We start from the raw sequence: 27,891 nt of genomic DNA on the forward strand, positions 1-27,891 counted from the left end.
AAAGACCTGAGCATCCCATTACGTCTTATGTAGTAACCTTAGCACAGCAGAATTTTCTAAGTGTTCCCTCTAAAATACCCTCTAATAAGGTTAACCATTGATTGGGTTGCCAGCTGGAGCACTGATAATGCTCTAGAGGCATGTCATACAGGGAGATTTGGTGCAGCCAGCACTTGCTCAAACTCTCATCAGGTCTTAGTTGAACTGTTACAACAGTCTCCTTACTGTCTACTGGCCTTAGACGGTCCCCGTCGGCCAATTCCTAACTATACTGGTCCATACTCCTAACTATATTGATCTTTCTAAACTGTGGTCTGTCTAATCATGTCACTTTTCTGCATTAAAACAGCTTATGATTTCTTTCTGCCTAAAAAATATCCAAATTCTTTAACAAGGCACAACTTGGAGTGGGGTATCGACCCTCTACTCTGAGCATCCTACCACTATCTAACCACCCCAAAGGACCATGGGGTCTCCTCCCACTTCTCCAGATGAGTTTTCTGACCTTTGTTCCCCTGATAAACTTCTGAGCATCTTTCAAGCATCACTTCCACCCTGAAACCTTCCCTCATACTCATCCATAGAAGCAGAATTGTTTTCTTCTCTACATGCCTATAGCACAGAATAATTCTCTTGTATTGACCAGGACCTTTGGCTGCAAATTTTGGAAATCCGGCTTAAACAGCTTAAGGCATAAACTGGGATTTATTCACACTTATGTCACCAAACTGTACATTGGCTGGGTCGTAGGATGACTGAGACCAGATCCTCAGCCCAAACCAGGGATTCTCCTTCAAGCAACTTCATGGGGTGGAAATTACAGACACTACTTCTCCAGCTTTGCATCCATATATACTTGAAACCAGAGTAGAAAGAGCTCCTTCCCGCTAATTCCAGTCATAAAATTTCAGAGCAAGCTCTCTGGTTGGCTGGCTTGGTCCACATATGCATCCTTTTAACTAGTTTCATGGACAGGAGACTGGGTAGTATGATTCACCCAGACTGAGCCAAAGGTAACTCTTGCTCTGACCTAGAAGTGGGGCACCATAATTAGCATAAGTAGGAAAAAACAGTGCTTCAAAAGAAGAGGGTACACTCGAAGAAGAGATTCCAGACACATGTATCAACTGGACAGTTTTTCAAAGTTTGTATCTAATGACACTCAGGTTGTGTTATAATTGAACTTGAGTGTGCCTCTCTCACTAGAGCCTGAGCTTCTGGAGTTCAAGAACCCTGTCTTACTCACTTGCCTGTTGCCAATACCTAGCACGATGCCTGACGCCAAGTTGGCACTTCGCTAATGTTTGTTTGTTGCTGAATTAATAAATGGATAGTTCTCCAATGTTCTGTGAACAAAACATCCAGTGAACATGATTGCAGAATTCCGTAGTGTTTTGAAGTTAGTTAAATGGGTGTATATAGAACCCTATAGTTTAAAGGTCATTCAGTGATTCAAAACTAAAACACAGTAACTTTTGAAGTACAACTAATATTTATTGCGTTCACATTATTTTTTATAAAAGCCATTTAATCCTTACAAAGATCCATGAGTTTTAGGAATTACCCCTGTTTTATAAATTAAGAAGATGACGTTAAGAGATCCTTGGGCTTTCCCAAGCTCTCACAAATAATAGGCTGCAGAGAAGGTATAGAAACTCAGGCCCTCTGATTCCAAGTCTGTTGCTGTGTTCTTAAATTATTCAACCTCTTTGAGTAAAATAACACATTTCTGAAGATTGTTGTAAGGAATAAAAGAAAACACAAATATCACATGCCCAATGCAAAGGCTGGTCCAGATTAAGGCATCAATAGATAGCAGTTTCGTTATCCGTCAAGGATGGTAGAAGACTTCCTGGGACTTCTAACTGGCACATATATCTGTGGTCAGTTCTCATCCTTCAGAGACTCATCCTGCATTTTTCTCCTCTTTAGTCCTATTCACTCTATCTCCAGTAGCTTCTCCTCCACAGGACTGGCTCTAGAACAAGTCACAGGCTCCTGGGCTCCCCCTTCCTTGCTAAAGCCAAGCCACAGGCCGCTTTTCCTGCCTCAGGTAGCTTACCTCCAGTTCAGAAAAGAGAAATACTAAGAGGCATAAGGACATGTGGATCCTAGACCTTGTTCTGACATCAATTAACCATGAGACATTTGTGCAACTGTTCTCTCAAGTGTGAAATGAGAGTGTTGGACCAGAGAAATTTTTATATTAAACTTTATTATGCAAAGGAAATTTCAGTGAAAATGTTTTCAATGCAGAGTCAAGCAATACCATTACCAGTCTCAGAAAAAAAGTTTTAAATATTTTTCAATCCACCAAATAAATCAGCCTTGGCCTTGCCTAAGTTTATCAGACCCATTTCTGCTACTTTGAACTTTTCCTTCTTGCTCCACTCCTCAGCAGGCATCACATGCCTGCAGCATACATTCAGAATTTTTTCCTGAATATAGATTCCAGGAAAAGCTGGAGCAAAGAGGACACAGAAGAAAGAAATAGCATAGATGACATTTCTTTTAGGCTCACTGCCTAGATCTTACTTGGCCTGCTGCCTTCTTCTCGTTAGTCCCACTGACTGAATCTGATTAGCCCACCCTGATTTATTTTTGGCAACCTGGGATCACATGGGCCAATGCTTATTTTCATGGATGATACAATCATCCCCAAAGCTGTCGCTAGCATTTGGAAGATTAGTCCTTTTCCCTGGAAGATTTCACTGTCTATGAAGCATCATGACACATGCGTCATCTATTTCTTAAACACTTGACAAAATTGAGTCTATTTATATTTATTCCTCCTTTCATTATCATGAACACTTTCAGTTATTGGCTGTTAAAACAGAAAAAATTCTTAATAGTTATGAATTTGATGTTTGTAAACCTATTGTTTTTTGAGTTAGTGAATCTGTTTCTATAATCAATAATGAATAAAAGCCAGATTTCAATTCTTTTGGATATCCAATGCTTGGTTTAGTCTCACAGTGCCACTCAGACCACTGGCAATAAAGAATAGGTCACATTTTATGTATGGTTCCAGAAGTACAGAACTCAATATTAGAAACCTGCCCAGGTGTGTGAGGATGAGAGACAATGTGGATAGAGGGACATTTTAAAAGTCAATCCCTGCTGACTGTCCCTTATGACAGAAATCTGCCTAAAACCACTTAAATCACAAAGCACCTAGCATATGCCAATCATTAGTCCTAGAGCTGGAGATGCAGCTAGAAATAAGATAGAGTCCCTTCCCTTCAAGGACTTAGGGTCTGGTATGGTTAGAATATCATGGACACACTTAAGTCTACCAAATTTTAAGATAGAATTAAATTTCTGTTATTGACTAAATATTCTTTATAAGTACTAGGACCTGTAAAAACTAGATTTCTAAAAAAATTAAATAAGAAAAAATATTAATACATTTTTAAGTCTATATAGCCTCTTTTATAATACTGATAGGTATATGCTGAATGCTTGATTTGGCTGCTGACAATATGTGAGGTACCAAAATTAATAAGTAGATTAATTCTAAGAAGCAGTTGGATGCCCACATATAATTAATGCAATCAGCAATCCTTTCATTCATTTAACAAACACTTGTCAGTTGTATAGTGTATGTCAGACTCAGTATTAGGAAAATAAATCAAGAAGGAAAGACAAAGAGACATGTGGAATAATAGTGGAGCTCAGTTTGGGTACTTGTGCAGCTCAGGAGTTAAGAGTCCAAAGTATATGTCCAACCTTGGGCAAGTGACTTAATCTTTCTGAGCCTCAGCTTCCTCAGCTAAAAACTGAGATTGAAGATAATAATACTTATCTCATGAGGTCATTTTGAATATTAAATGAAATGATTATGTACATAGACTGCCTAGTTCAATACCTGGGTCCTTGTAAGTCTTGACAAGTTTCAGCAATTTTTCTGTCCCAATTTCATAGAAGAGAAATCTGAGGCTCAGAGCAGTGAAATAACTTTCCCAGGACACTGCATACCCAGAAGATAAATTAAAAACAAAACAGCAAGTGGTACAAAGTACATAAGTCTAGTCTGAGTCCAGAAGGACTGATTCTGCCTGTGGGGTGTGGGAAAAAAATCAGAGAGGAATATTTGAACCAACTACACAAATGATTTCTCAAATACTGTCCATAAACCTTGATCTGGAAACTTTGAACAAAGTTTTCAGTCTGCTAACTTTTAGACTCTTTTCAGTTTGCTGACTTTCCCATACATGCCTGCAGAACCTCAGTATGGTCTCTTCTTCAAAGAGCATCTTAGCTTCTCTTTTTAACGGCAGGCTAATGTTTAATGAGGAGGATTGTCACAGGTTTCTCAGTCGTGACTTTTTTTATTTGCAGCACTGACAGGTGAGAAGTGAGAGAGGAAATAACGGCCTTGAAACATTCTTCTAGAATTTTCCTAGGACCACCACAACATCACTCCCTCTAAAGTAAAATAGTATGCTTCTTCAAACCATACAACTTCTCTAACGTAACTGAAACCAAGGACTTCCAGGAAAGTTGAGAGCCGAGATGATTTTTATTCATTGATAATTTGCTCATTTCCATGATGTTTATTTTGTGTTTATTTAATGACACAATCCATGAACTTGAAGCAGCTTTTCAACAGAGAAAAATTCTCAAAGTAAAAGCCTGAGAAGATCATTAGTCATAATATTCTCCCATTCTGCTTTTCCTTGTATGCTAAAGTACCTGTGTAACTCTATTTTACAAAGTAATACTTACCACAAACATTAGTTTTGGAAGAATTGTCTCAGTATAATTTTATTGCTAATAATCTGAATTTGACCTCCATTTCCTTTTCTTTTCTTTTCTTAAACAGAATGCTACAACATTCCATGTAACTGTCCAAGATGATAACAGCATTGTTATCTCTTTAGAAGCTTCAGATGTCATGAGTCCATCATCTGTGTACGTTGTGAAGATAACCGGTGAATCAAAAAATTACTTCTTCGAATTTGAGGAATTCAACAGCACTTTGCCCCCTCCTATTACCTTTAAGGCCAATTATCATGGCCTTTATTACATAATCACTCTGGTAGTGGTAAATGGAAATGTGGTTACCAAGCCATCCAGATCGATCACTGTGTTAACAAGTAAGCATCATGTGTAATATTGTCCTCTGTGGTTCTTCTTTGAGTGTATTCCCAAGGGGCTCTCATTGAAAGAGAGTTAGTCCAGAATGACAAGATCAATTTCCTTGAAGTTAAGTGACATAGATTCAAAGTTCTGCCTTATATTAAGAATACAGTTTCTTGCCAAAGTTTGATAATGTTTTACTTTATTACCTTTTGTCAAGCAAAAATCTGTTTTGAACCCCAAAAAGTAAACCTTAATAAGGTAGAATATTGTAAGACTGACTGAGAATTTTAGATTCATGATTGGACCATGTAATTTTCTGCTCTGTAACTCAATAGTACGATTATAACTAAGTTATTTTTTTCCAGGACATGCATTCTCATATAAGCAATTTGGTTTTTGAGATGATGAATTTATAGTCATATTCAGCCTGCTCAAATTTAATTATACATTTTTAGCTGAGAGAGAAAAAAAGATATCATTATCAGTTGCTATTCCCCACCTCACCCTCAAAATAGCCTTGGCTTCCACTGCCCAAGAAAAATGCCAAGAAAAAAAGTCATTGGCATTTTAATCTTCAGTAGTCTATATCTTAAAGAGTTAATGCTGGTATTAGGAATTTTTTGGAGTGGTTTTAACTCCATGAGATCTTCACTTCACTCTCTGACTTTAATATGTAATCTCAAAGTAAAATATGGCTCTACTATATATGTTGAGATATGGAAGAGAAACCATTACCTATAAGATGGCAGAGTTTATCACTAGAGCAATTTAGTGGCTCAGCGAAGTTCTTTTTGTTCATTGTTCTTCAGTGCAAATTTTCCAGGGGCTGCAATTTTTAAAATGCTGGTTATATGTTGTCATTTTGGCCACAATTAAAGAAAGGGACATAAAGATATTTTCTGTTGGGATAAAAGGAAACAGAAACACCAAAAAGCAAGAACTCAGAATCAAGCTAGAGGACATATTTTTGACATGTCTGTCAAAAATTAATTAAAAGTTTCCCTTGGCTAAGTCCCGGGATCAGTACTGAGTCCTAAAAATTAGGAATGGCACCAACTCAAGACCTTCAAGGTTCATAGATATAATGAACAAATCTAGGACCTAGCTGAATTAAAGGAAGAACTTGCCTGGTAAAACACTGTCTTAAACAAATTGCAGAAAAATGAGAATTGGGAGTTAATAGATCCAGGCAACAGATCTAGGTAGATACTGCTTATAATACAACTCCTTGAAAACAGAAGCTCTGTCTTACTCGCCTTCATAATTTCATAAGCACCTAGCATGAGCCTTACACTTAATAGATGGTCAATAAATATTAAATCAATTTAGCTGAGGAAGTAACAGAAGAAAGAGCCATGAAAAAAAGAATAAGACACAAAGCAAAATAAAACAGCAGTGCCTATTGCTGACCCAACATTCATTAGCATGCACTCAGCCATTTCAGATGACCAAGTGGGAGGAGTCAGCCCTTGAGCTAATGGTTCATAAAGAAATTTGTTAAGTAAGTAAATGCTAAAAGATTTCTGGAATATCTCCTTGATATTATTTTAGCATGTGCAATGAGTTCTATTCAAAATATTTTCTATTTTCCTTTGTGATTTCTTCTTCGACACATGGGCTTAGAAGTGTGCTGTTGAATGTCCAAAAATTTGGTGACTTTGCAGAGATCTTTTCATTGATTTCTAGGTAAATGCAGTTGTGATCAGGGAACATACTTTGTATGATTTCAATGGCTTGAAAATTGTGGTGTTCTGTGTCATGGCCCCAAATATGCTCCATCTTGATGTGTATTCTGTGAGCACTGGTTGGGTGAATTTTCAATAAATGTCAGTAGGTCAAGTTGGTTGTTCAGTTCTTCTCTACCCTTCTGATTTTCTGTCCATTGTTCTAACAGTGACAGAGAAGAGTGTGATAGTCTCCACCTCTCTCTGTGGATTTGTCTATTTCTCCTTTCCCTTCTTTTAGTTTATGCATTACGTATTTTGAAGCTCTATTGGTTTGTTGTTAGGTGCAAACACTTTTAGGATTACTATGTCTTCTTGATGAGCTATCCATTTTATCTGTATGCAATGACCCTCTTTATCGTAAGTAATATGCCTTGTGTTGAAGACTATTTTGCCTGATATCAATATAGACATCTTAGTTTTCTTTTGTTAGGTATTTTCATAGTCTACTTATTTCTTCCTTTTAATTTCAACCTCCTTATATCTTTATATGTAAACAGATTTCTTGTAGACAGCTTAGAGTTGGATCTTGCCTTTTGTCCAACCTAAAAGTCTCTATTTTTTAATTGGAGTGTTTGACCTAGCACTAGCCAATAAAAGGAGAAGGGTAACCACATACGTAATAGCAAATTTTCTGCTAGACACATTAAAAAACTTTCTGAAAAGTTGAAATTAATTTTTTCCCTTTTTTTCTTTTCTTTTCTTTTTTTTTGAGGAAGATTAGCCCTGAACTAACATCCCTGCCCATCTTCCTCTACTTTATATGTGGGACACCTGCCACCGCATGGCTTGAACGGCAGTGTATAGGTCCATGCCCAGGATTCAAACCAGTGAACCCCGGGCCGCTAAAGTGGAGTGTGCAAACTTAACTGCTACGACACTGGGCAGCCCCCAAAATAATTTTAATAATACAGTTTACCTCACCCATTCAAAATACTATTCAATTATCTTCAAAATATTATTTAAAATATTCACTCAAAATATTATTATTTCCATATATAGTCAATATAAAGTTTATACATTTTTCACTCAAACATAATTCATTAAAATTAAGTAAAATTAAAAATTCAGTTTCTCAGTTACACTAGCCCATAAGTGCTCAATAGCCATATGTGGCTAGTGGCTACAAATTTAGACAGTGCAAGTTTAGATCATTTTTATTTAATATAATAATTTACATGTTGAATTTAATTTAAATGTACCACATTACTAGACTGTTCCTGTGGGGGGGTTGAGCTGTGTTTAAGGTACTAGTCACCTTTAGTTCATCACAGATTTCAAATTCTTCCAGTCAGCGGTAGGCCATCAGCAGTAGTAGAGGGTATTTCTGCATTCGAGTTCTACCCTCAGGTTTTAGCAGGCCCTGAACACCTGCACCACAGAAAGGTTCCATGATCTTGTCCCTCCCCTAGCAAAAGACTGCTATTGCTTTTTACTCAGTGCTAAGTTTTTGGTGGGGACACGGAAAGTTCTTGGTTCCGCTGGTCCAGCCTCAGGCTTAGGCAGACCCTGGGATCCTAAGTGGGGTATTCTCAGCATTCCTACCCCTCACTATACGCTGATGGCCAAAATTTCCCTTAAATCCGTGGAAGGTCTTGGGCTGGAAAGTTTCCTGCCTCTTCTCCAGTAGTAGCAGAACTCTACGTTGTATTAGCGCACAATCATGAGTCCAACAGAGTTTGTGCCCCTCTCACAGGAACAGAAATCCTTCGCTTCTACCTGTCCTTCAGAAGCTAGCAGCGGGCAGGGTTGGGGAATCCATCTTTGCCTCTGAGAACTGGGAGGGAAAGAATTTTCTACCCTTCTCCAACGCCTTAAGTCTTATGCTCGTATTCAAGAAAGGTCCTGGGAATTGAGTAAGATTTCTTCCTGATGTCCTAGTGGCACCAATTATCACCTGCGTACCTGTACCCCTAAGGTTGGCTTCCCTCAATGATTCTCATGAGCACCTGATGGAGGCCCAGGAAAGGAGCTAGAGAGAGAGTGTAGACTCTACTTGTGTCTGGGATTCCCAATCGTTCTAAACCACCACTATCCTAGAATTTTGGATAATGGAAATGTTCTATATCTACACTATTCAATACAGTAGCCAACAATTTTTAATTTTAATTAATTTTGATTCATTCTAAGTTTAATTTAAATAGCCACAGATGGCTAATAAGCTACCTTATTAGACAAAGCAGCTCTAAACTGTCATTTAGAACACACTTAGCCCTTAGGAATCAGTAAAATCCTAGTTGCTTTCTTCTTTCTTGCTTTAATGGTGCTCCCCTCTTCCTGCTATGCTCTGCTAAAGGTGAAACAGTTAGTATCCTTTCTCTCCTCACAGGGAATTTAGTTGATTTTGTTGCCTTGCAATCTCACCTCTCTGATGGACTCAAGAAAAGTTATGATCTCATGGATTACTTGGTTTTTTCTTGTTGTTGCTGGGGATTAGGGAGTGACATTGACTTTCAGCTTTCTACATCTTAAGTGAAAGGGAAAATTTGCACTGATTTCTAAAGAGTAAAAATGAATAAATGGTGGTTGACTGTCTCTCACTTTCTATCCCGTTTTTAAAGACTCAGTTACATCATATCAGATTCTGAAAGTGATAATAGGTTTGGAATATAAAAACTGGGGATTCATGCACAAAAATTTCTGGGACATTAGGCATGAGGTGACATTAGGTGGCATTTGGGTTTCAGCTTCCTCCTTTAAAAAAGAAGGAATTAAAGTACACAATGACTAAGATTACTTTTGAGCTCTAAAATTACCATTATTTGTCAGTTGACGTATTTTTGTCCTCTTATTTTTCTAATGGGAAGCTTTTTTAAAAAGTTTAGAAAACATTTGTAGGATCTGCTCATAGAGTTGACACTTAGCTCTTGAGAATAAAAGGGTACATTGGTTGCAATCACTTATTGTGTGTTAGATCCTTGTCCTGATGAAATAAGCAGTGACAGAGAAATTGGCCCTAGGGCAGTCCTTTGATATTTCTCTATAGCTGTTCTGAGTCTGGTGCTCTCAGAGAAAGCTGAGGAAGTTGGCAAAGAATAAATTCAGCACAAATGAGTCATTTGGCCAGTTCAAAGAGTTTCACAACCCTTAGGTTCTGACATCTTGTTAATATTTAATTGATTGAGAATCCTTAGTATATCGCATACAATATAGAGAGAAGGAATAGTTTCTCAATAGATAAAATAATACATGAAAACAATTGCTTAGAAATTGGGGAAATGTTATTTATACACAGCTGTCTCCTAAGTTAGTAAAGGTCTAGAGATAGTGGCCATAAACATTTCAGAACACATACAGAGGCACTCTACAAATATAATGGCACAATTCTGAACTGCAAGAAGTTAAGTTGTCATTGATCTGTGGTTCCACAAAATAACAGGAAAGATGGCTAGAAAAGTCAGGAAGAACCTTGAATACTTTACAAAATAGTTTAGACCTTAATCTGTAAGTGATGAAGAATGATGACCAATCTTGTACAAAGAAATGACATAATATGATTTGATTGGGGAAATCTCCTTCTTGTAATAGAGTGAAAAAGCACAGGATCCTAAATCCTGCATTGGAATGGACAAATTATCAAACAGGTATTTTGAGTGGGGGCTTCAAAGCATTAACGTTAGAGCCAAAGAAATCTGGAAACTATAATGTAGCCTTTGGCAGATTATTACTTTCTCTAAATCTTGGTTTTCTAATATGTAATCTATCCCAGGTGTTGGCAAACATATTTTTGTAAAGGCCTAGGTAATAAATATTTTATGCTTTGTGAGCCATACAGTCCATGTTGCAATTATTCAACTGTGCTGTTTCAGCACAAAAGCAGCCAAAACACTATATAAGCAAACAAGCATGGCTGTGTTCTAATAAAACTTTATTTAAAGACACCAAAATTTGGATTTCATGTAATTTTCATGTGTCATAAAATATTATTCTTCTGTTGATTTTTGTCAACCATTTAAAAATGTAAAAGCCATTCTTAGCTCATAAATCATACAAAAACATGTGGCAGGCCAGATTTGGTTTATAGGCCATAGTCTACTGAGTTGGTAGAGGGTACTATAAAATAATGTAAATTTTTTGCAATGAAAAATGTGTAAATAAACTCCTTACCAAAGTGTGTAATGCCTCATATAAGATCAGTAAATATATGCAGTGCCAATGGTGTTAAATAGAAAATTACTCAAGGGGTCAGGAACAAAGGAGAATCAAAACAGATCGGGTAGGGAAAAGCCAGTGAAGTGGAGGGGAATGGTTTAAGTCAGAGACTCTGATAAAAGTGAGAGCATCAGGAAGCCTGCAGATTAGAAGTTTTGAGCAGAAATAAATGAGAAAAATTAAGATGAGATTGGAGGCAGCGATAATAATTTAGAAAGCGGTTGAAACATTGCAGGAAAGAACTGATGAAGACGAACTAAGGTAGTGGGTGTGATGATAGCTACCCATCCTGGACCATCGATGGCTGCTGCTGCCAGCTCACCTCAGTGGTCTGCTTGGATATAGCTGAGCCACCAGGTGGGGTCTCAAGGCGACATCCAAACACGGGACAGGAGCTCTGGCCTGAGATCCAGCATAAGTCCCTTTTCTATACTCCTGCCATCAGATGAGAGGGCCTAATCCCAGGCTCCTCTCCCTCAAGAGGACTATGTCAGAAAAGACACATTCTTAGGTTGATCACATCAAAAGAAAAGGATACTGGTCACTGACTCAACAGCTTGCTCAAAACAGAGCAATCTCAGAAAGTAGCACCTCTCAACACTCAACAGTTACTAACAAGTACAGGGCTACTTCTACTTTCTTTCAACAGTATTTGCTTCACATTCGCTTTTGTTTCATCATCTTCTATCTGAGATAGTCACATCCGGAACTTTAAAAAACTTCCTATTTATGATCTGTCAAAAATGGTTCAAAAGTAATTAAGGAACATAAAATATCTTCAAGTTCAACATGAGTTTTCATTATGTGGGACACCTAATGAGGTAAAAAATGATTATATTAAATATCATTTTTAGATTTTTTATTAAAAGAAAAAATTGGAATTTAACATTAAGGTTTCTGGTAAAAATAATGCAGTAAATTCCTGCTTTGTCATATACTCTTTGCTGTTACCACAAAACAAAAAGAAGACTAGAAATGCATTGCTAAGCTGAAAAATATGACAGTTGTCTCTATTAGTCAGTAAGGAAAGAAAAACTGAAGTAGGGAAGTGGGCTGGAGTCACAGGGCCTCTGTGCTCCGGATCTGGAAAAAGATGGTAGCAAATCTGGACCCCAGGAGAGTAAGAAGTATTGAAATGCTCCACACTAGATAGGGCACAGAGCCATGCTCTCTGCTGGGAACAAAGATTCTTCCTGTTTGTAAAAAAGGTATATAAGGAGGCTTGGGGATACAGGGAACACACATTCAGCTTTAGTATCAAGGACCAGGCTTCATTACCCTGTGACTCAGGGAATGAATTTGTGATAGCCAATACATCATCTGCAATATCAAGAACCCCAAAATAATGTTATATGCCCTGGTTCTAGACTAGGGTTGTGGTGAACTGAAAGGAAACAATGGCCAAACTCCTCAATAGCAAGGAGTAAGCAAGAATTGGGGCAATGAGAAAACATAAAATTGGCTTAAGGCCTATATTTTAAAACACACAAAGAAATCCATGCTAAAAAAGATAGATATCAAAATAACAACTATAATATTTCAGATTATATTTTATATAACAATCTAACAAAAATTTACAGTATATTATGATGTTCAAAGTGATAAATGTAAAAATTACATCCATTAAAGAAGATCAAGAAATAATGAAACAAAAATTGACAGAAATAAAACAAAAACATATAGAATAAATATAAATAGATAAAAAAAATTTTAAATGAAAAATAAAATCATTTAAATTAATTTAATACTTTGGTTAAGCTAGGCAAAATTAACTTAATTATTTAACTGATCTTAATAAAAATATTCAAAATAAATAAAATCTTCTGAACATAAAAGAAATAAAGTTAACTAATTGAAAAACTTCAGTAGACAGGGTAAATTCTATACTCATAACTGCTAAACAGAGTTAGTAAATTGAAAGATAATACTGTGCAATTGCCCCATAATTTAACACAGTGAGAGAATTCACAGGTGTGGAGGTGGGAGAGGCTCTAATTAAGGAGGTTAAGAGTTTGAGAAAAAGAGAATGGAGGGAATCATGGTCACAATATATGTAGAGATGACTATGAGAATTTCCAAGACTTGAAGAATGACATGAATCCGCAGAGTGACAAAGTACTCCAAGGACATAGTAGGGTAATTCAAAAATAAGAGCACAACTAGATATGTGAGGGTGAAACTGCAGATTATCAAGGATAAATAAGTGTAGAAGGTGCCAAAGAAAAAAATCTTGGTATCTACAATGGAATAGCTATTACATTGACAGAAGTGTTTACTCTTCCACAATAATTGGTGCAAGAAGATAATAGAGCAATATCTTCCAAGTACTGAGGGGAAATCTGTCTACCTAGAATTTTATACCTTGATAAGCTACATCAAGAGTAAAGAAATTTTCTAGTGTAAAAAGCCTAGATGAACTTGACATCCATACTCTAACTTAAATAATTATTAAATGTTGTGTTTCAGCACGAAGAAAGGTGGATCTAGAGGGAAGGCAAGGGACACAATTTTAAAAAGTGACAATGGAAATGTTGTATATGACAAAGTTTACAATACAAATTAGCACAGGAAAACGGAAAAGAATCCATGAAACAGGCAAAAGAACCAAATAATTCTAAGAAAAGGAGAGCTGAGTGACCCATAAACATATGAAAAGATAATCAACCTCCGTCAGGAACAGCCAATTAAAAGAGACAAAATTGCACACATCTCACAGTAGCAAAGGTTAAAAAGGCTGATACAATCAAGTGTTGGAAAAGAACATGGAGAAAGAGGAACTATCATATGCTGTTGCTAGATATGTAAATTGACATAAAGTTAGAACACATTTTGACAACATCTCATACAGTTGAGGATGTGCATACTCTATTATCCAGGATTTCCAACCTAAGGGAACATGTCCCAGAACTTTTATTGCAGAATTATTTGCAAAAGTGAATGATTGAAAACAACTCGCCAACAGCAAAAAAGGAAAACAGATAAATTGTACAGTTGGTAGAGTTATAAAATGGACACTAAAAGGAAATTTCTAGAGATAATTGCGTCAAGATGGATTAATCTCCAAAGTAATGTTAGGTGATAAAATTAAGCACAGAATGATACATATAATATGAAACCATTAGCATAATATTTTGAAACATGTGAAATAACATTCCATATGGCTGTTGGACACATACAAAGATAAAAGGAAAAAGTATACATGGGAAGATAAACGCCAATTTCAGAGTAATAATTTACCTCTGGCCAAGGCAGAAGGCAAACAAAACCTGGGTAAGTTATAGGGGAGTTTCAACTATATCTTGTAACACTTAATATTTTGAAAAATAAAAAGATCTGAGGACTTGGGGCTGGCCCGGTGGTGTAGCGATTAAGTTTGCTCACTCTGCTTTGTCGGCCCGGGGTTTTCAGGTTCAGATCCAGAGCGTGGACCTATGCACCGCTTATTAAGCCATGCTGTGGCAGGTGTCCCATGTAAAAAGTAGAGAAAGATGAGCATGGATGTTAGCTCAGGTCCAACCTTCCTCAAAAAAAACAAAAAAAAAAGAAAGTAAGTAAAAAAGACCTTAGGACAAAAAAGTAATACACAAAGATAATAAATGATTCACATTTTCTAACAACTCCTTTTCTCTGTCCAGTCCAGCCTGCTTCCTAAGACAAGAAAAGGGAGAGTAATGGGCATACTGACAGAGAAAGGAGTAATGAATTGGATCAAGATTTCACCTTGTCATCATTGAAAAACACATGAGTAGTAACAGCTCTGGTTTATGGCCTATCAGTTAATTTCTAAAAATAAAAATAATGAGAGAAGTAGCTGGAGGGATAGTAAAATATTTCTAGAGAGTGCATTTGAGTTCTATTGCAAACAATAATTCTTGGATTAAATATGCCTCAGTAATGTCTGGGCTTGGACTTTAGAATTTACAGCTAACCTGGGTCGCTTATGTTGAAGCTGAAGGAAATATAGGAAGCAAACATGTAAGCTGGCATTTAAAAAATTCTTTTAGTTTAAAATTTAAGCAGCTTGCAGCAGTCAAAAGAAATCACGAAACAAAATATCTGTGCTGTAATCCTCGCATATCTCTTGAATTTCAAATCTGACTGTGTCTTTGATGTGCAGACTTCAGGTCTCTGCGTGAAAGACTGAGTGGACCGCTAACTTCTCTTTTCAGTAGACAGAACCCTGGTGAGCATGGGAAACTGGACTGGGGCAGTGGAAGAATTACGCTCTGTGGCTGCTTTTTGCTATTACCTTTCATTTCGGTTCGTATAGATCCAGAGTCAATAGCTGGATCTGGTAGACTCTCTGGGTTAGTAATTAGACTGGGTTGAAAGGAAGACCTTAAAATGGTTCAAAACTTCTTTAGGATTAATCAAGGAGAAATACTCAGTCTTCAGGAGTTTGTTTACACGACAGTTAAGTGAGTTCACTCTCTAAACATTACCTTTAAGTAGGAAGACCGAGGATGGAGACAAAGGTAAAACAGAAACATTCTAACAGAGAATACAGCACACAGTCTACAGGGACGTGATCACAATTATGCAGCAACCTGAAGGCCTTCCTAACTTGTGCTAGAGGTTGGCTTGGTTTTTGAGAAAATTCCAGGAAAAAAATCAAAGCTTTAACATGTAGCTTCAATCCCTCCGGCATCTCTTCAATCAAAAGCAAAACTAGGTTAAGATCCTGAGGAGCAAAATGAAAGATATTTAGTTATAGATTGAGACAAAATAAGTATTCACTAATTATTTGTTGAATGAACTAAGTCAAATTTTGATTTCTTACATTATTTTTTTTTCTTTTATTTTGAGGAAGATTAGCCCTGAGCTAACTGCTGCCAATCCTCCTCCTTTTGCTGAGGAAGACTGGCCCTGAGCTAACATCCGTGCCCATCTTCCTCTACTTTATATGTGGGACACCTACCACAGCATGGCTTTTGCCCAAGCGGTGCCATGTCCGCACCCAGGATCCGAACCGGGGAACCCCGGGCTGCCGAGAAGCGGAACGTGCGAACCTAACCACTGCGTCACCCAGCTGGCCCCAGATTTCTTACATTATTAAAACTGAAATTTTAAAAGTGTGAAATTTAAACTGAGGATATTGCTTTCATTTAGACCATAGATGAGGTCCTAGAATCCTCTCAATTCTAAAACTTTGAATCAAAATAATTTTTTTCCTATAATACAATAATTGACTCCAAACCAAATATTTAAAAGATCTTTTTGAACAAAATTAATGCAAGTAAAACTTGTCCAATAGTCCCCTCAGAAGGATAGGAGAGCTCTGTCATTTCACAAGACTTTTGCTGGAGGGTGGAATATACAGGAAATGCAGATATATATCTATCGCAGTTTCTAAAAATGAGTATTTAAAGCATTTTGTGATGAATTAACAACTCAAGCAAAATAGAAATAAACATTTTTTTAAACTTCTATAGAAAGAGTAGTTTGATAAACACCATAGGCTAGAATTCTTACAACACGGGATGGTTTACAACCTTATACTTAGTGTAGAAAGATAAGTGCTAAATTCACAAAAAGGAAATAAATGATCACATAGTCAGAGCCACATGATCACAGTCAGAGCCAAAATGTATTTTCTGTTACTGGCCTGTTATTAATATCAAATTTTCTTGGCTTAAGAAAAAGAAAAGTGAATTAGGAATCTAGAGATATAGACTCTGCCACATACTTAACAAGTCATTTAAAATCTCTGAGTTATCATTATTTTCATCTGTTGAATGGCAATAGCAATATTTGCTCTTGCTCAATCTCAGTGTTGTTGCCAAAGGCAGCTGGAAAAGTGAACATGAAAGTTCTTTGAAAAGCAGAAATCACCATATAAAATGTACTTTATTAATTCCTGCTAAGAAGACATTCGACTCATGAATACGGAAGACTTTAGTGCATAACAGATAATAAAAATATGTGCGAAGTTCTGAGAGGTGTGACCCTTGGTGCTTCCAAATACTGATACTCACCTTTCTCCCTTTTCCCCCAATTCCCATTTCTCCATTTACCTCCCTTCTGCAGAACCTCTACCTGTAACCAGTGTTTCAATATATGACTATAAACCTTCTCCTGAAACAGGAGTCCTGTTTGAAATTCATTATCCAGAAAAATATAATGTTTTCACAAGAGTAAACATAAGCTATTGGGAAGGTAAAGACTTCCGGACAATGCTATATAAAGGTAAGAGGCAAAAGGAAGGATGCATAAATGATGGCTATTCCTTTTTACATGATTTTTGCCAATTAGTCTTCTCTCTTGCTTTAAAGAGGTCTTACGATTCACTATTAGACCATAAGTGAACCGTTAAAAATAGTTATTGATTCATGAAAACCTTGTTATGAGGAGTCTTAGAACATGGAACTTATTAGTTTAGTGTTATGTGTCATACATAAGCATAAGAAATACTCAGATTATTATGCCTTACATGTTATTCTTGCCAGAAGTAGTATGTCTGGTGCAGGAAATAAATTCAAACTTAAGTTTAGAAGCACCTCACCTAAGCTTTTCCTTTTGGGTGTGTTAGTGGGCATTTCTAGAACTGGGAAGCTAGAGAGATGCCTTTTGCCAAGTTTTGCTTTGGAGATGGTCCAAGATTATTCTCAAAGGCAAAGACAATGCTTTTTAGTTCCTTTGTATATATTTATCTGTATGATCAGCTAAATGAGGGCATTAATATGCAAAATTTGTTTTCACTGTTTTTACTGGCTTGATGGGGACACTGTGGGGAGGGGAGAGAGTCCAGGGGAATTAATAATTTCAAAAGAGCCGAGTCAACTTCTTTGAGTAGATTCTTTGGGGAATGGAAGCAGAAGAGGGGTGGAGAGGGAGAGGACGAGAACGAGAGGGCATTCATCTTCACTGGGAGTGAATCACAGGGGAGGAACTTATTCTCAAGCCAACATGCCAGGACATTTCTCTGCAGGGGGTGTAGAGGATGGTGTCAAAGTTGACTGGTTGTAACTGGAAACGTATTTTGGAGAGGTGGAGAATGGATACTTGAAGCACACACGGCATGGTATCCAGAAAAATGTCACTCGACTTGCTGCTTTTACAAACTCCTTTCTTCCATGGATTTTATTTTTATGAGACATTGTTTAAAACATAGGCAGTGAATTTTATTTTTTACTTTAAAGATAATAAACGTAAACATAGACTCCACTAATTATTGCATTCTTTATTTTTAATGAAAACATTACCTGCAAATTAATAAGTGGGACCTTATTTGCTAATTGATCACATGCAAATACAAGTTCATGAGTGATTGAAAAGCAATCACTGGAATCGTTGCTGAGTTAAAAGCCGTAAGTTTAAAACTAAATGAATTAATATGCTCTCTTTTTTAAGTCAATTTTTAAAATTATTTTTGGCTTTTTTTTTTTTTTTTGGTGTGGATGATTCACCCTGAGCTAACATCCGTTGCCAATCTTTCTCTTTTTTTTGCTTGAGGAAAATTAGCCCTGAGCTAACATCCGCACCAATCTTCCTCTATTTGGTATGCGGGATGCCTCCACAGTATGGCTGATAAGTGGAGTGGGTCCACACCCAAGATCTGAACCCTCGAGCCCGGGCTGCCGTAGTGGAACACCCAGCACTTTAACCCCTTGGCCATGGGGCTGGCCCCTATTTTGGGCTTTTAATTCAATGAGTGGTATTTGTCATTTCTTTCTAACTGGGATTGGATTGCTAAATTTATTATTTTCTCTAATGTTTTCTAAACGAAATCCAAATTTTTATTTTCTTCTTTTTTCGAACAGGACCTGGCTGCCAACTGGCAGATAAACAATTCTATTTTAAAAATAGGCTAATTTTTACAAGCGAGTCTAGTGAAAACATTTCTTGTAGAATTGCTTTCTCCTACGTCAGAAAGTGACAAAATACCTTGAGTTTTTATCTTCAAGTAAATGGCTACTGAAACTTAATCTCTACAGTTTCAAAAATGATCTTCTCTACTTAATACACCAAATGTTCCTGTAATAAAAATTTAACCCTAATTGCATCCAATTCTTGCCAAAAAAAGCCTTTCAGGATTTAGTCTTAAGATCCAAATTTTCACGTCTAGCCTCACGCCAATTTTTTTAGTACTGACCATGCCAGAAGTTGAAGAAAATACTATTTTATGGATATTTAATCATAATTATTTAGAACTTCCTAGAAGTGTGTGGCATTTAAAAGATCAAAATTTTAATATAATTGATTTTTCTCTTCTCAGACTTCTTTAAGGGAAAAACAGTATTTAATCACTGGCTTCCAGGAATATGTTACAGTAATATCACCTTTCAGCTGGTCTCTGAGGCAACTTTTAATAAAAGTACTCTCGTGGAGTACAGCGGTGTGAGTCATGAACCCAAACAGCATAGAACTGGTAAGTGTTCTGAAGAATCAAATTTAGTGAAAAAAGAATAAATTTGTATGTTGTCGTATATATACTCTTTATCATTCTAACAAACATTCTGTTCCAGAGCTGAGATAGATAAAAAGTATATATTTTTAATAATCTAAAATAAATTTTCTATCAATGTAAAAGGAACTGAGCAAAATATTCAATAATAAAAATCTAAAATCTTTCAGTGTAATCAAAGACCTATAATAGTTGAATGAAAAAGCATGATATTACTAAAAGTTATAATTAAATAACATAACTGGATCAAGTAGACACCAGTTATTCCATATGCCCATATAGCAGAAAAACAGATGGGTGATGTTCTAGTACAGATTATCAGATTATTAAAGGAAAATATTGGGATTCAGATGTATCTAAAACTTGCACTGCTTAATTTTAGTAGCATTACTAATATGAAGCATTATTTAGGATGGATGGATAGATGGATGGAACAATGGATGGGTAAAATAAATATACACCTGCTAAATATCCACCACCAATAATGATATGTATATATTGTAATTAGACACCAGTATAATTGTCTGTTCCTAATGTGTCTAGGTACTCAATAGGAATGCTGGAGAGCCCATTCACAGGAACATTGCGAATGGGTTATAATAGGTAACCCCTGAGATCCTTCCAATCTGAAATTCTAAGATGTCATGATTCTCATTACTTAGGCCAAGGCAAGGAAACTATGTAATTCACCTCATGTCAACATCGAAGATTCTATTTGTATTTTTCATTATTAAATTCAAATAAAGAAACATTAATAGAGCATCTTTTACCTGGGAGTTGTTCTAAGTACTGAGAGAGATGAAGACAAAGACTGGTGAGACAGGTTCCCTGTCCTCAAAAATGGTAGAGGTGCAGTCATGCGCCACTTAATGACAGGGATACATTCCGAGAAATGTGCCATTAGGCGATTTTGTCATAGTGTGAATGAACAGTGTACAGTGTGCTTATACAAACCTAGATGGTATAGCTAGCTACACCCCTGGGCTATATGCTACTAATCTTATGGGACCACCATCACATATGTGGTCCATCACTGACCAAAACGTCCTTATGTGGCACATGTCTGTACTATAAAATGGCAATAATATAAGGTAAAGTGCAATAAGTGTTATAAAAGAAATACAAAGTTCTATAACAGCACAAAAGAGGGAGAAATTAATTTTTATTAGAACTTCATGGAAAAGGTGATATGTGAGCTGCTGTTTGAAGGATTGGTGGAAACTGTTGCAGGTAGAGACAATGCAGTGTGCCTTCATAATTTTCTACCTCTAGAAAAGTATGCTTCCATAATTCATAAACTCATTTTGAGCTCATATGTTTCATTTTAGAGAAGTGAGAAGTGAAGCCATATTTCCAACATGTGTGTTAGTGTTTCTAAAGGCAACTCATATATGCAACTCTCCTAAACTATGTCACAGGGAGTATTTTATCTTGATAGCTATAAGTACACTATAGTTGCTTTTGTAAGAAAGATACTGTACAGAGACTCAGTTTTTAAAAACAGATACTGCGATAAGTTGAAGAATTTTTATGTAACTGCTTTGGAAGTGGTTAAATTACCACTTGGACTATCATAGTATCACAAATGAATATGTATTTATTTAAGTTAATAATATATTTTATTTACTAAATGTATCCAAAATATCATTTCAACATTTAACTAGTTTAAAAATTATAGAGATACTTTGCATTCTTTTTTTGGTAGAAGAATTCTAAATGCTTGAAATCTGGTGTGTATTTTATACTTATGGCACATCTCAAATCATCCAAGATTCAGCCAGTTGGAAGCTTCTTTTAGCTGGCTGCTGTATACTTGTGACATGCCCCATCTTTTTTTAGGTACTTCCTTACTTTCTGGCATTCAAGATGTTCCAAACTCATCTTGTACCTGTCCTGTTCCAACCCTGGAATCGGCCATTTCTCTCAGGAGCCCTGGTTCCTTTTAATTGAATAGTTTTAAAGACCAAGATATGGGTGCTAGGTGTGTGCATTGCTCCTGGGGTGCCTTTGCTAGGTGGTCAGAGCTAGAGAATGCAAGTACGTGTGTGTATGTGTATACAAACGCACATGTGCGTGTATATATTTCTACCTATACATATTTTTTGTAATTGTGAGTACACACCAGTACTTCCAATTCTAGTCTATTCCCAGAGTTCTTTCTTGCCTGACCCTATTCCATCTTTCTGCATTTCTTCTTTCACAATGAGATCCCTGGCATTCAGCAAGGTCAACCGAGACACTTACTTGCTCAATCCTATAATTCATCTAGTATAGTTTCCAAACTGCTTCTCTCATTTTTTTGTTTTTTTTTTAAATTTTTTTATTGCAGTAACATTGGATTACAACATTATACAGCTTTCAGATGTACATCGTAATATATTTCAAATTCTGTGTAGATTACATCATGTTCACCACCCAAAGACTAATTATAGTCCATCACCTCACATGTGAACCTAATCACCCCTTTTGCCCTCCTCCCTCTCCCCTTCTCCTATGGTAACCACCAATCTAGTCTCCATTGCTATGTGTTTGTTTGTCGTGTTTTTATCTTCTACTTATGAGTGAGATCATACAGTATTTGACTTTCTCCCTCTGACTTATTTCACTTTGCATAATACCCTCAAGGTCCATCCATGTTGTCACAAATGGCCAGATTTCATCATTTCTAGTGACTGAATAGTATTCCATTATGTATAAATACCACATCTTTATCCATTCGTTCCTTGATGGGCACCTAGCTTGCTTCCAAGTCTTAGCTATTATGTATAATGCTGCAATGAACATAGGGGTGCATGTGTCTTTATGCCTTTGTGTTTTCAAGTTCTTTGGATAAATACCCAGCAGTGGGATAGCTGGATCATATGGTAGATCTATTCTTTCTTTTCTTTTTTTTTTTTTTTTTTTGAGGAAGATTAGCCCTGAGCTAACTACTGCCAATCCTCCTCTTTTCATTGAGGAAGACTAGCCCTGAGCTAACATCCGTCCGTGCCCACCTTCCTCTTCTTTATATGTGGGACACCTACCACGGCATGGCTTTTGCCAAGTGGTGCCATGTCCACTCCTGGGATCCGAACCAGCGAACCCCGGGCTGCTGAGAAGCAGAACGTGAGAACTTAACTGCTGCGCCACCAGGCCAGCCCCTCTGTAGATCTAGTCTTAATTTTCTGAGGATACTCCATACTGCTTTCCATAGTGGCTGCACCAGTTTGCACTCCCACCAGCAGTGAACAAGGGTTCCCTCCTCTCCACATCCTCTCCAACACTTGTTGTTTCCTGTCTTGTTAATTATAGCCATTCTGACTGGAGTGAGGTGATCCCTCATTGTAGTTTTGATTTGCATTTCCCTGATAGCTAATGATGTTGAGGATTTTTTCATATGCCTGTTGGCCATCCAAATATCTTCTTTGGAGAAATCTCTGTTCAGATCCTTTGCCCATTTTTTAATTGGATTGTTGGGTTTTTTGTTGTTGAGCTGTATGAGTTCTTTGTATATTTTGGATATTAACCCCTTCTCTGATATATGGTTTGCAAATATCTTCTCCCAACTGTTAGGTTGTCTTTTCGTTTTGTTGATGGTTTCCTTTGCTGTGCAGAAGCTTTTTAGTTTTATGTAGTCCCATTTGTTCATTTTTTCTTTTGTTTCCCTTTCCCAGACAGACATGGTACTTGAAAATATGCTGCTAAGACCGATGTCAAAGAGCGTACTGCCTAGGTTTTCTTCTAGAAGTTTCATAGTTTTGGGTCTTACATTCAAGTCTTTAATCCATTTTGAGTTGATTTTTGTGCATGGTGTAAGGGAATGGTCTACTTTCATTCTTTTGCATGTGGCTGTCCAGTTTTCCCAACACCATTTATTGAAGAGACTCTCCTTTCTCCATCATATGCTCTTGGTTCCCTTGTCGAATATTAGCTGTCCATAAATGTGTGGGTTTATTTCTGGGGTCTTGATTCTGTTCCATTGATCTGTGTGTCTGTTTTGGTGCCACTACCATGCTGTTTTGGTTACTATGCTTTTAGTATATTTTGAAATCAGGGAGTGTGATACCTCCGGCTTTGTTCTTTTTTCTCAGGAATCCTTTGGTTATTCAGGGTCTTTTGTTGTTCTGTATAAATCTTAAGATTCTTTGTTCTATCGCTGTGAAATATGTTGTTGGAACTTTGATAGGGATTGAGTCGAAGTTAATATGTGTTTAAAGTGTGACTGGTGATATGCTAATGTGTACACATCATGCACAAAATCTAAACATCTGTGCACTACTTTAAACCACAATTGTTCTTGATGTATATTTCCTGTATAAAAGTAAAACTAAATTCTATTTTTTAAATCCGCTGGTGCATTTGACTCATGAATAGATTAAGTATTCACTATAACAGAGTTAAAAAGTTACTTGAAAATGAAAATTCTTTCTCTTACAGCCCCTTATCCACCTCGAAATATCTCAGTTCGTATTATAAACTTGAACAAAAACAACTGGGAAGAACAGAGTGGCAATTTCCCAGAGGAATCATTCATGAGGTCACAAGATACAGTGGGAAAAGACAAACTCTTCCACTTTACAGATGAAACTCCTGAAATCCCCTCTGGCAACATTTCCTCTGGTTGGCCTGACTTTAACAGCAGTGACTATGAAACTACATCCCAGCCATATTGGTGGGACAGTGCATCTGCAACTCCTGAAAGTGAAGATGAATTTGTCAGTGTGCTTCCCATGGAATACGAAAATAACAATACACTCAGCGAGACTGAGAAATCGACATCAGGCTCTTTCTCTTTTTTCCCTGTGCAAATGATATTGAGTTGGTTACCGCCAAAACCACCCACTGCCTTTGATGGGTTCCATATCCACATAGAAAGAGAAGGTAAAGCAATAGGAAATCGGAGGAAACAAGAAATGATGCAATCAAAGGAAAGGACACTGAAACATTTTACAGTTAAATTTGGACAGAAAGACTAATGGTAGACAGTTAATATCTAAAGAAAAATGATAAAGAAAGGGAAGAATTTAATTGAGTATCCAATGCTGTCCAAGACTAGAAAACAAAAATGAACAGATTGGATCATAAACTGCAGGATTGGGTGGATCATAAGTTGCAAGTACTGCCAACTGTAGACATTTCACTGCCCAATATGTCCCATACCCCAGGCCACTGAGGAAAACCTTATATTTGGAAAGATTTTGAAGTAAATGTCTAACCATCACAAATTACAAAATATCCTGGAGAAATTATTTTCTGTTTTCTCATATACAAATTTGTGAAGCATGTGGTGAAAGAGTCTTTCTGACAAAATGACTGCTTTCCCCAGAGAATCTTATTGCCCCTAGAATGTGCTCCTCTGGGGCCAGCACCACCCATATTTCCTTAAAGAGGTGATAGCAAAATAGAAAACACACAGAAACTGGTGTTTCCACGACAGCTACTCTATTAAATATTGTATTCATTTATCCAGCATCTGAGGGTCTTTATAGTTTAGCTCACCAATTTAGGAAAGCAGGGTCATGGCATTCAGTAAATTTGGATGATGAATCATGTCTGAATTGTTTGGTAGATTTCTGTATTTGCTGTTTGTTTTGTTTTTACAGTAACATACTTCATTTTATACTTTCCAGTCTAGCAGTTTGCAAAGGTTGTCAAATTGTCAACATTTGAAGTAAAAATGACAGTCTTATTTTCAGGGTAGGGCCTTAGGATCATGTAGTCTCATATAGGACAACTTATTTGCCTCTACTTTATTTAGTGGAATGAAATACAAAATCCATGGATTCTTCTTTATTGGGTGATACAGCAATAAACCATTCCCAAATATTATATAAAATTGAAATCCTTTGTCCTTTCCAATTCTTTGAGTCAAAAGCCTTAACATTTGCCTGGAATTACTTGTATTAAAAAAAAAGTTCCCTCAATCTGGCTTTTATTTTTCTGTTCCTCAATATATTCTATGGAAAAGAGGATCATGTAACTCAGGATTTTTTTAATGCCTATTTCCATGAAGTTTCAATCACGCTTTTATCTGACTGCAGTGTGTTCTGTTGAAGGCTTTTGTAGTCACCAACTGATGACAACAAGTTCAAATAAAGTAACAAGCAGCAGGAGATGGACTTTGAAGCAATGTAAAAATCACTTTTACTTTTAAAAGTTCTGAAAGCAAACAGATGAAGGAAAAATATTACGTGTGTCGGAAAATATATCCAGAAGAATTCTTTCTAATGAGAACTAATTTAACATATTTTAAGGCATTTCTGGAAATTTAATGCTACCACAAAGAACTTATAAGATATTTGTTGCTGGTTATTTATTTATTTTGCTGGTTATTTTTTATCCCTTATGTCCAGATGAGAAAGTCAACTATTGCTGTTTTCTCCTAATATTCTACTTCTATTTTGTGTATATGATTTTTGGGGTAAAAGGAGATAAGAATATGCAGTTTTGCTCATTCCTAGTTTTATTGATTTGAACACCATATTTTTGTTTGGTTATTTGAAAGTATTGTGAAAAACAATTTGAAGTCTTAGTCATCTTTCTCTTATAGTACCCTTAGTTTAGAAGTATAATTGAACTTGGAAAAAGGAAGGAGACAACATTTAAAAATACTTAATTTTTTGTATTAATTGACTTTTCTAAAGTCACAGCTCTTCCAGGTATCAATTCATATATATTCTGTTTTTTATATATGATTTAGAAAACTTTACTGAATATTTGACAGTGGATGAAGACGCACATGAATTTGTTGCAGAACTGAAGGAGCCTGGGAAATATAAGTTATCTGTGACAACCTTTAGTTCCTCAGGATCTTGTGAAACTCGAAAAAGTCAGTCGGCAAAATCACTCAGTTTTTATATCAGTAAGTACCAAAGAGATTATTTTGCACTTTACAGGGGAGCTAGAACAATGAATCTGGTGAGATTAATGATGCTCAGGCATCAATTATTCATCAAACCTTAGAGACCCTGAGAATTCTTCAAGGTCAGAAAAGACCTGAATCCATGAGATTTTGACAGCAGAGGAAATATATGTATGTTTAATAATAGCAAACCTACCCAGAGATTTAACTTAAGGATTTTTTTATTATTGAGATAATTGAAGATTTATTAACCTGTCCTTCTTAACTAGCCGTTACAATATCTCAAAGGACATGGACACACAGTTTGGCAAATATGGCTTTCGTTTCAGGCCATAATGAAAATTGACATTGTTAGACCGTGTGAAAACTCTCTTTAGAGTATTAAGCTTACAGAGCTCAAAAGAAAGACAAAGATTCAAGTGTCATAAGATCTAGGTGGTCACCATAAAGTTGATGCAAGAAGACAAAGCTAGAGCATCCTAAAAGCCCCAATATCAAGTCTTAGGGTGGCTACTACTGAGTCCAAAAGGGTTAATAGCAAAGCAATAGCTAGCCTCTAAAATCTGCACAAATAGTCCATGTCCATAATGTTTTTGGCTAATCGGACTATGTTTACCAGAAGTTTAGAGGCCAAAAATCAGTTACCTAGCTTATCAGGAGTTAAAGGTGCCTCTAATCAGCAGAAAGAAAAAACAGAAGGCAATGGATAAAAATTGTTCTCCGAAAAGGATGACTAGCATGCACTTTATCATCTTCTCCAGAGGCAAAATACCACCTTTCATCAAATAATCCTCAAAAAAGTGGGCAGGAGAAAGAGGAGGGGGACAGAGGGAGGAGATCAGTTTATTTAGCAGCTTAACAATGTTGAAAACACCCCAAATAACATTTTTGCTTAAGAAACCAAAAATGTCACCACGGGTAAAAGGCCTGAAAGATCCATTAGACATACAGAAAGAATATTCACAATTGCCTTACATGTCTTTCAAATATGGGAGATCTTTGACACGAGATCACTTGAGAACGAGAACAAAGTTGAGTATTCAGTTCTTCCCATGAGGCTAAAAATGTTTCACTAACCAAAAGATTTCCTTGTCTGCCAGTAGAGATCCAACACAAGTGTCAAGGGCTTCCAGGAAAACTGATCTGGCCATGCTGGCTCTTCCCCTCTCTGAATTTCTACTGTGTTTCATAGCGTACGACACAAAACACAGAGCTTATTTGTGTGTGACATTTTCTAGATTTATTTTATCTGTGTACATCTTGTTTCTCATACCAAATTATAAAATCCTAGCCTAGAGTTATACTATTTGCTTATTTGTTATTTCTGCTGTATATTCAACAAATATTTATTGAACCACTTTTGTGTGTCAGGCACTCAGCTCTATTCTTACAGTATCCAAATTGGCTAGTGCTATTGAGAATGCATCAAAATTGCTCAAAAATATGATTATTTTAAAGAGATGCATATTAATATTCATCTAGAAAAATACAGGGCACTAGAAATTTTGTTTTTTCTCTGCCAATAAAAGAACGATATTTTTAGCACTTAGGATATTCGGTTCTACAGTAATGAGTTATTCAGGTATACTGTGTATGTGCCTTTTGTTTAAAAAAGATACTACAGATATAAATACTATACTGAACCAGGTGTAAGGGAGCAACTAATTAGAGTGGTTTAACTTCCC

The 27,891-nt window shown here is 36.5% G+C and overlaps 1 protein-coding gene across 2 annotated transcripts in view; it reads left to right on the forward strand.

Annotated features, from left to right (window-relative positions):
- PTPRO (protein tyrosine phosphatase receptor type O) overlaps positions 1-27,891 on the forward strand; it is a 224,642-nt gene that overhangs the window by 118,250 nt on the left and 78,501 nt on the right. For both annotated transcript variants that reach the window (XM_023643174.2, XM_023643175.2), the window contains exons 2-6: positions 4,826-5,099; positions 16,989-17,147; positions 19,177-19,329; positions 23,782-24,225; positions 26,045-26,206. In XM_023643174.2, the coding sequence (XP_023498942.1) occupies positions 4,826-5,099; positions 16,989-17,147; positions 19,177-19,329; positions 23,782-24,225; positions 26,045-26,206 (1,192 nt within the window). The remainder of the gene's footprint in view (positions 1-4,825; positions 5,100-16,988; positions 17,148-19,176; positions 19,330-23,781; positions 24,226-26,044; positions 26,207-27,891) is intronic.

The sequence above is a fragment of the Equus caballus genome, chromosome 6, assembly GCF_041296265.1.
Source record: "Equus caballus isolate H_3958 breed thoroughbred chromosome 6, TB-T2T, whole genome shotgun sequence".
In the NCBI taxonomy this organism is placed as follows: domain Eukaryota; kingdom Metazoa; phylum Chordata; class Mammalia; order Perissodactyla; family Equidae; genus Equus; species Equus caballus.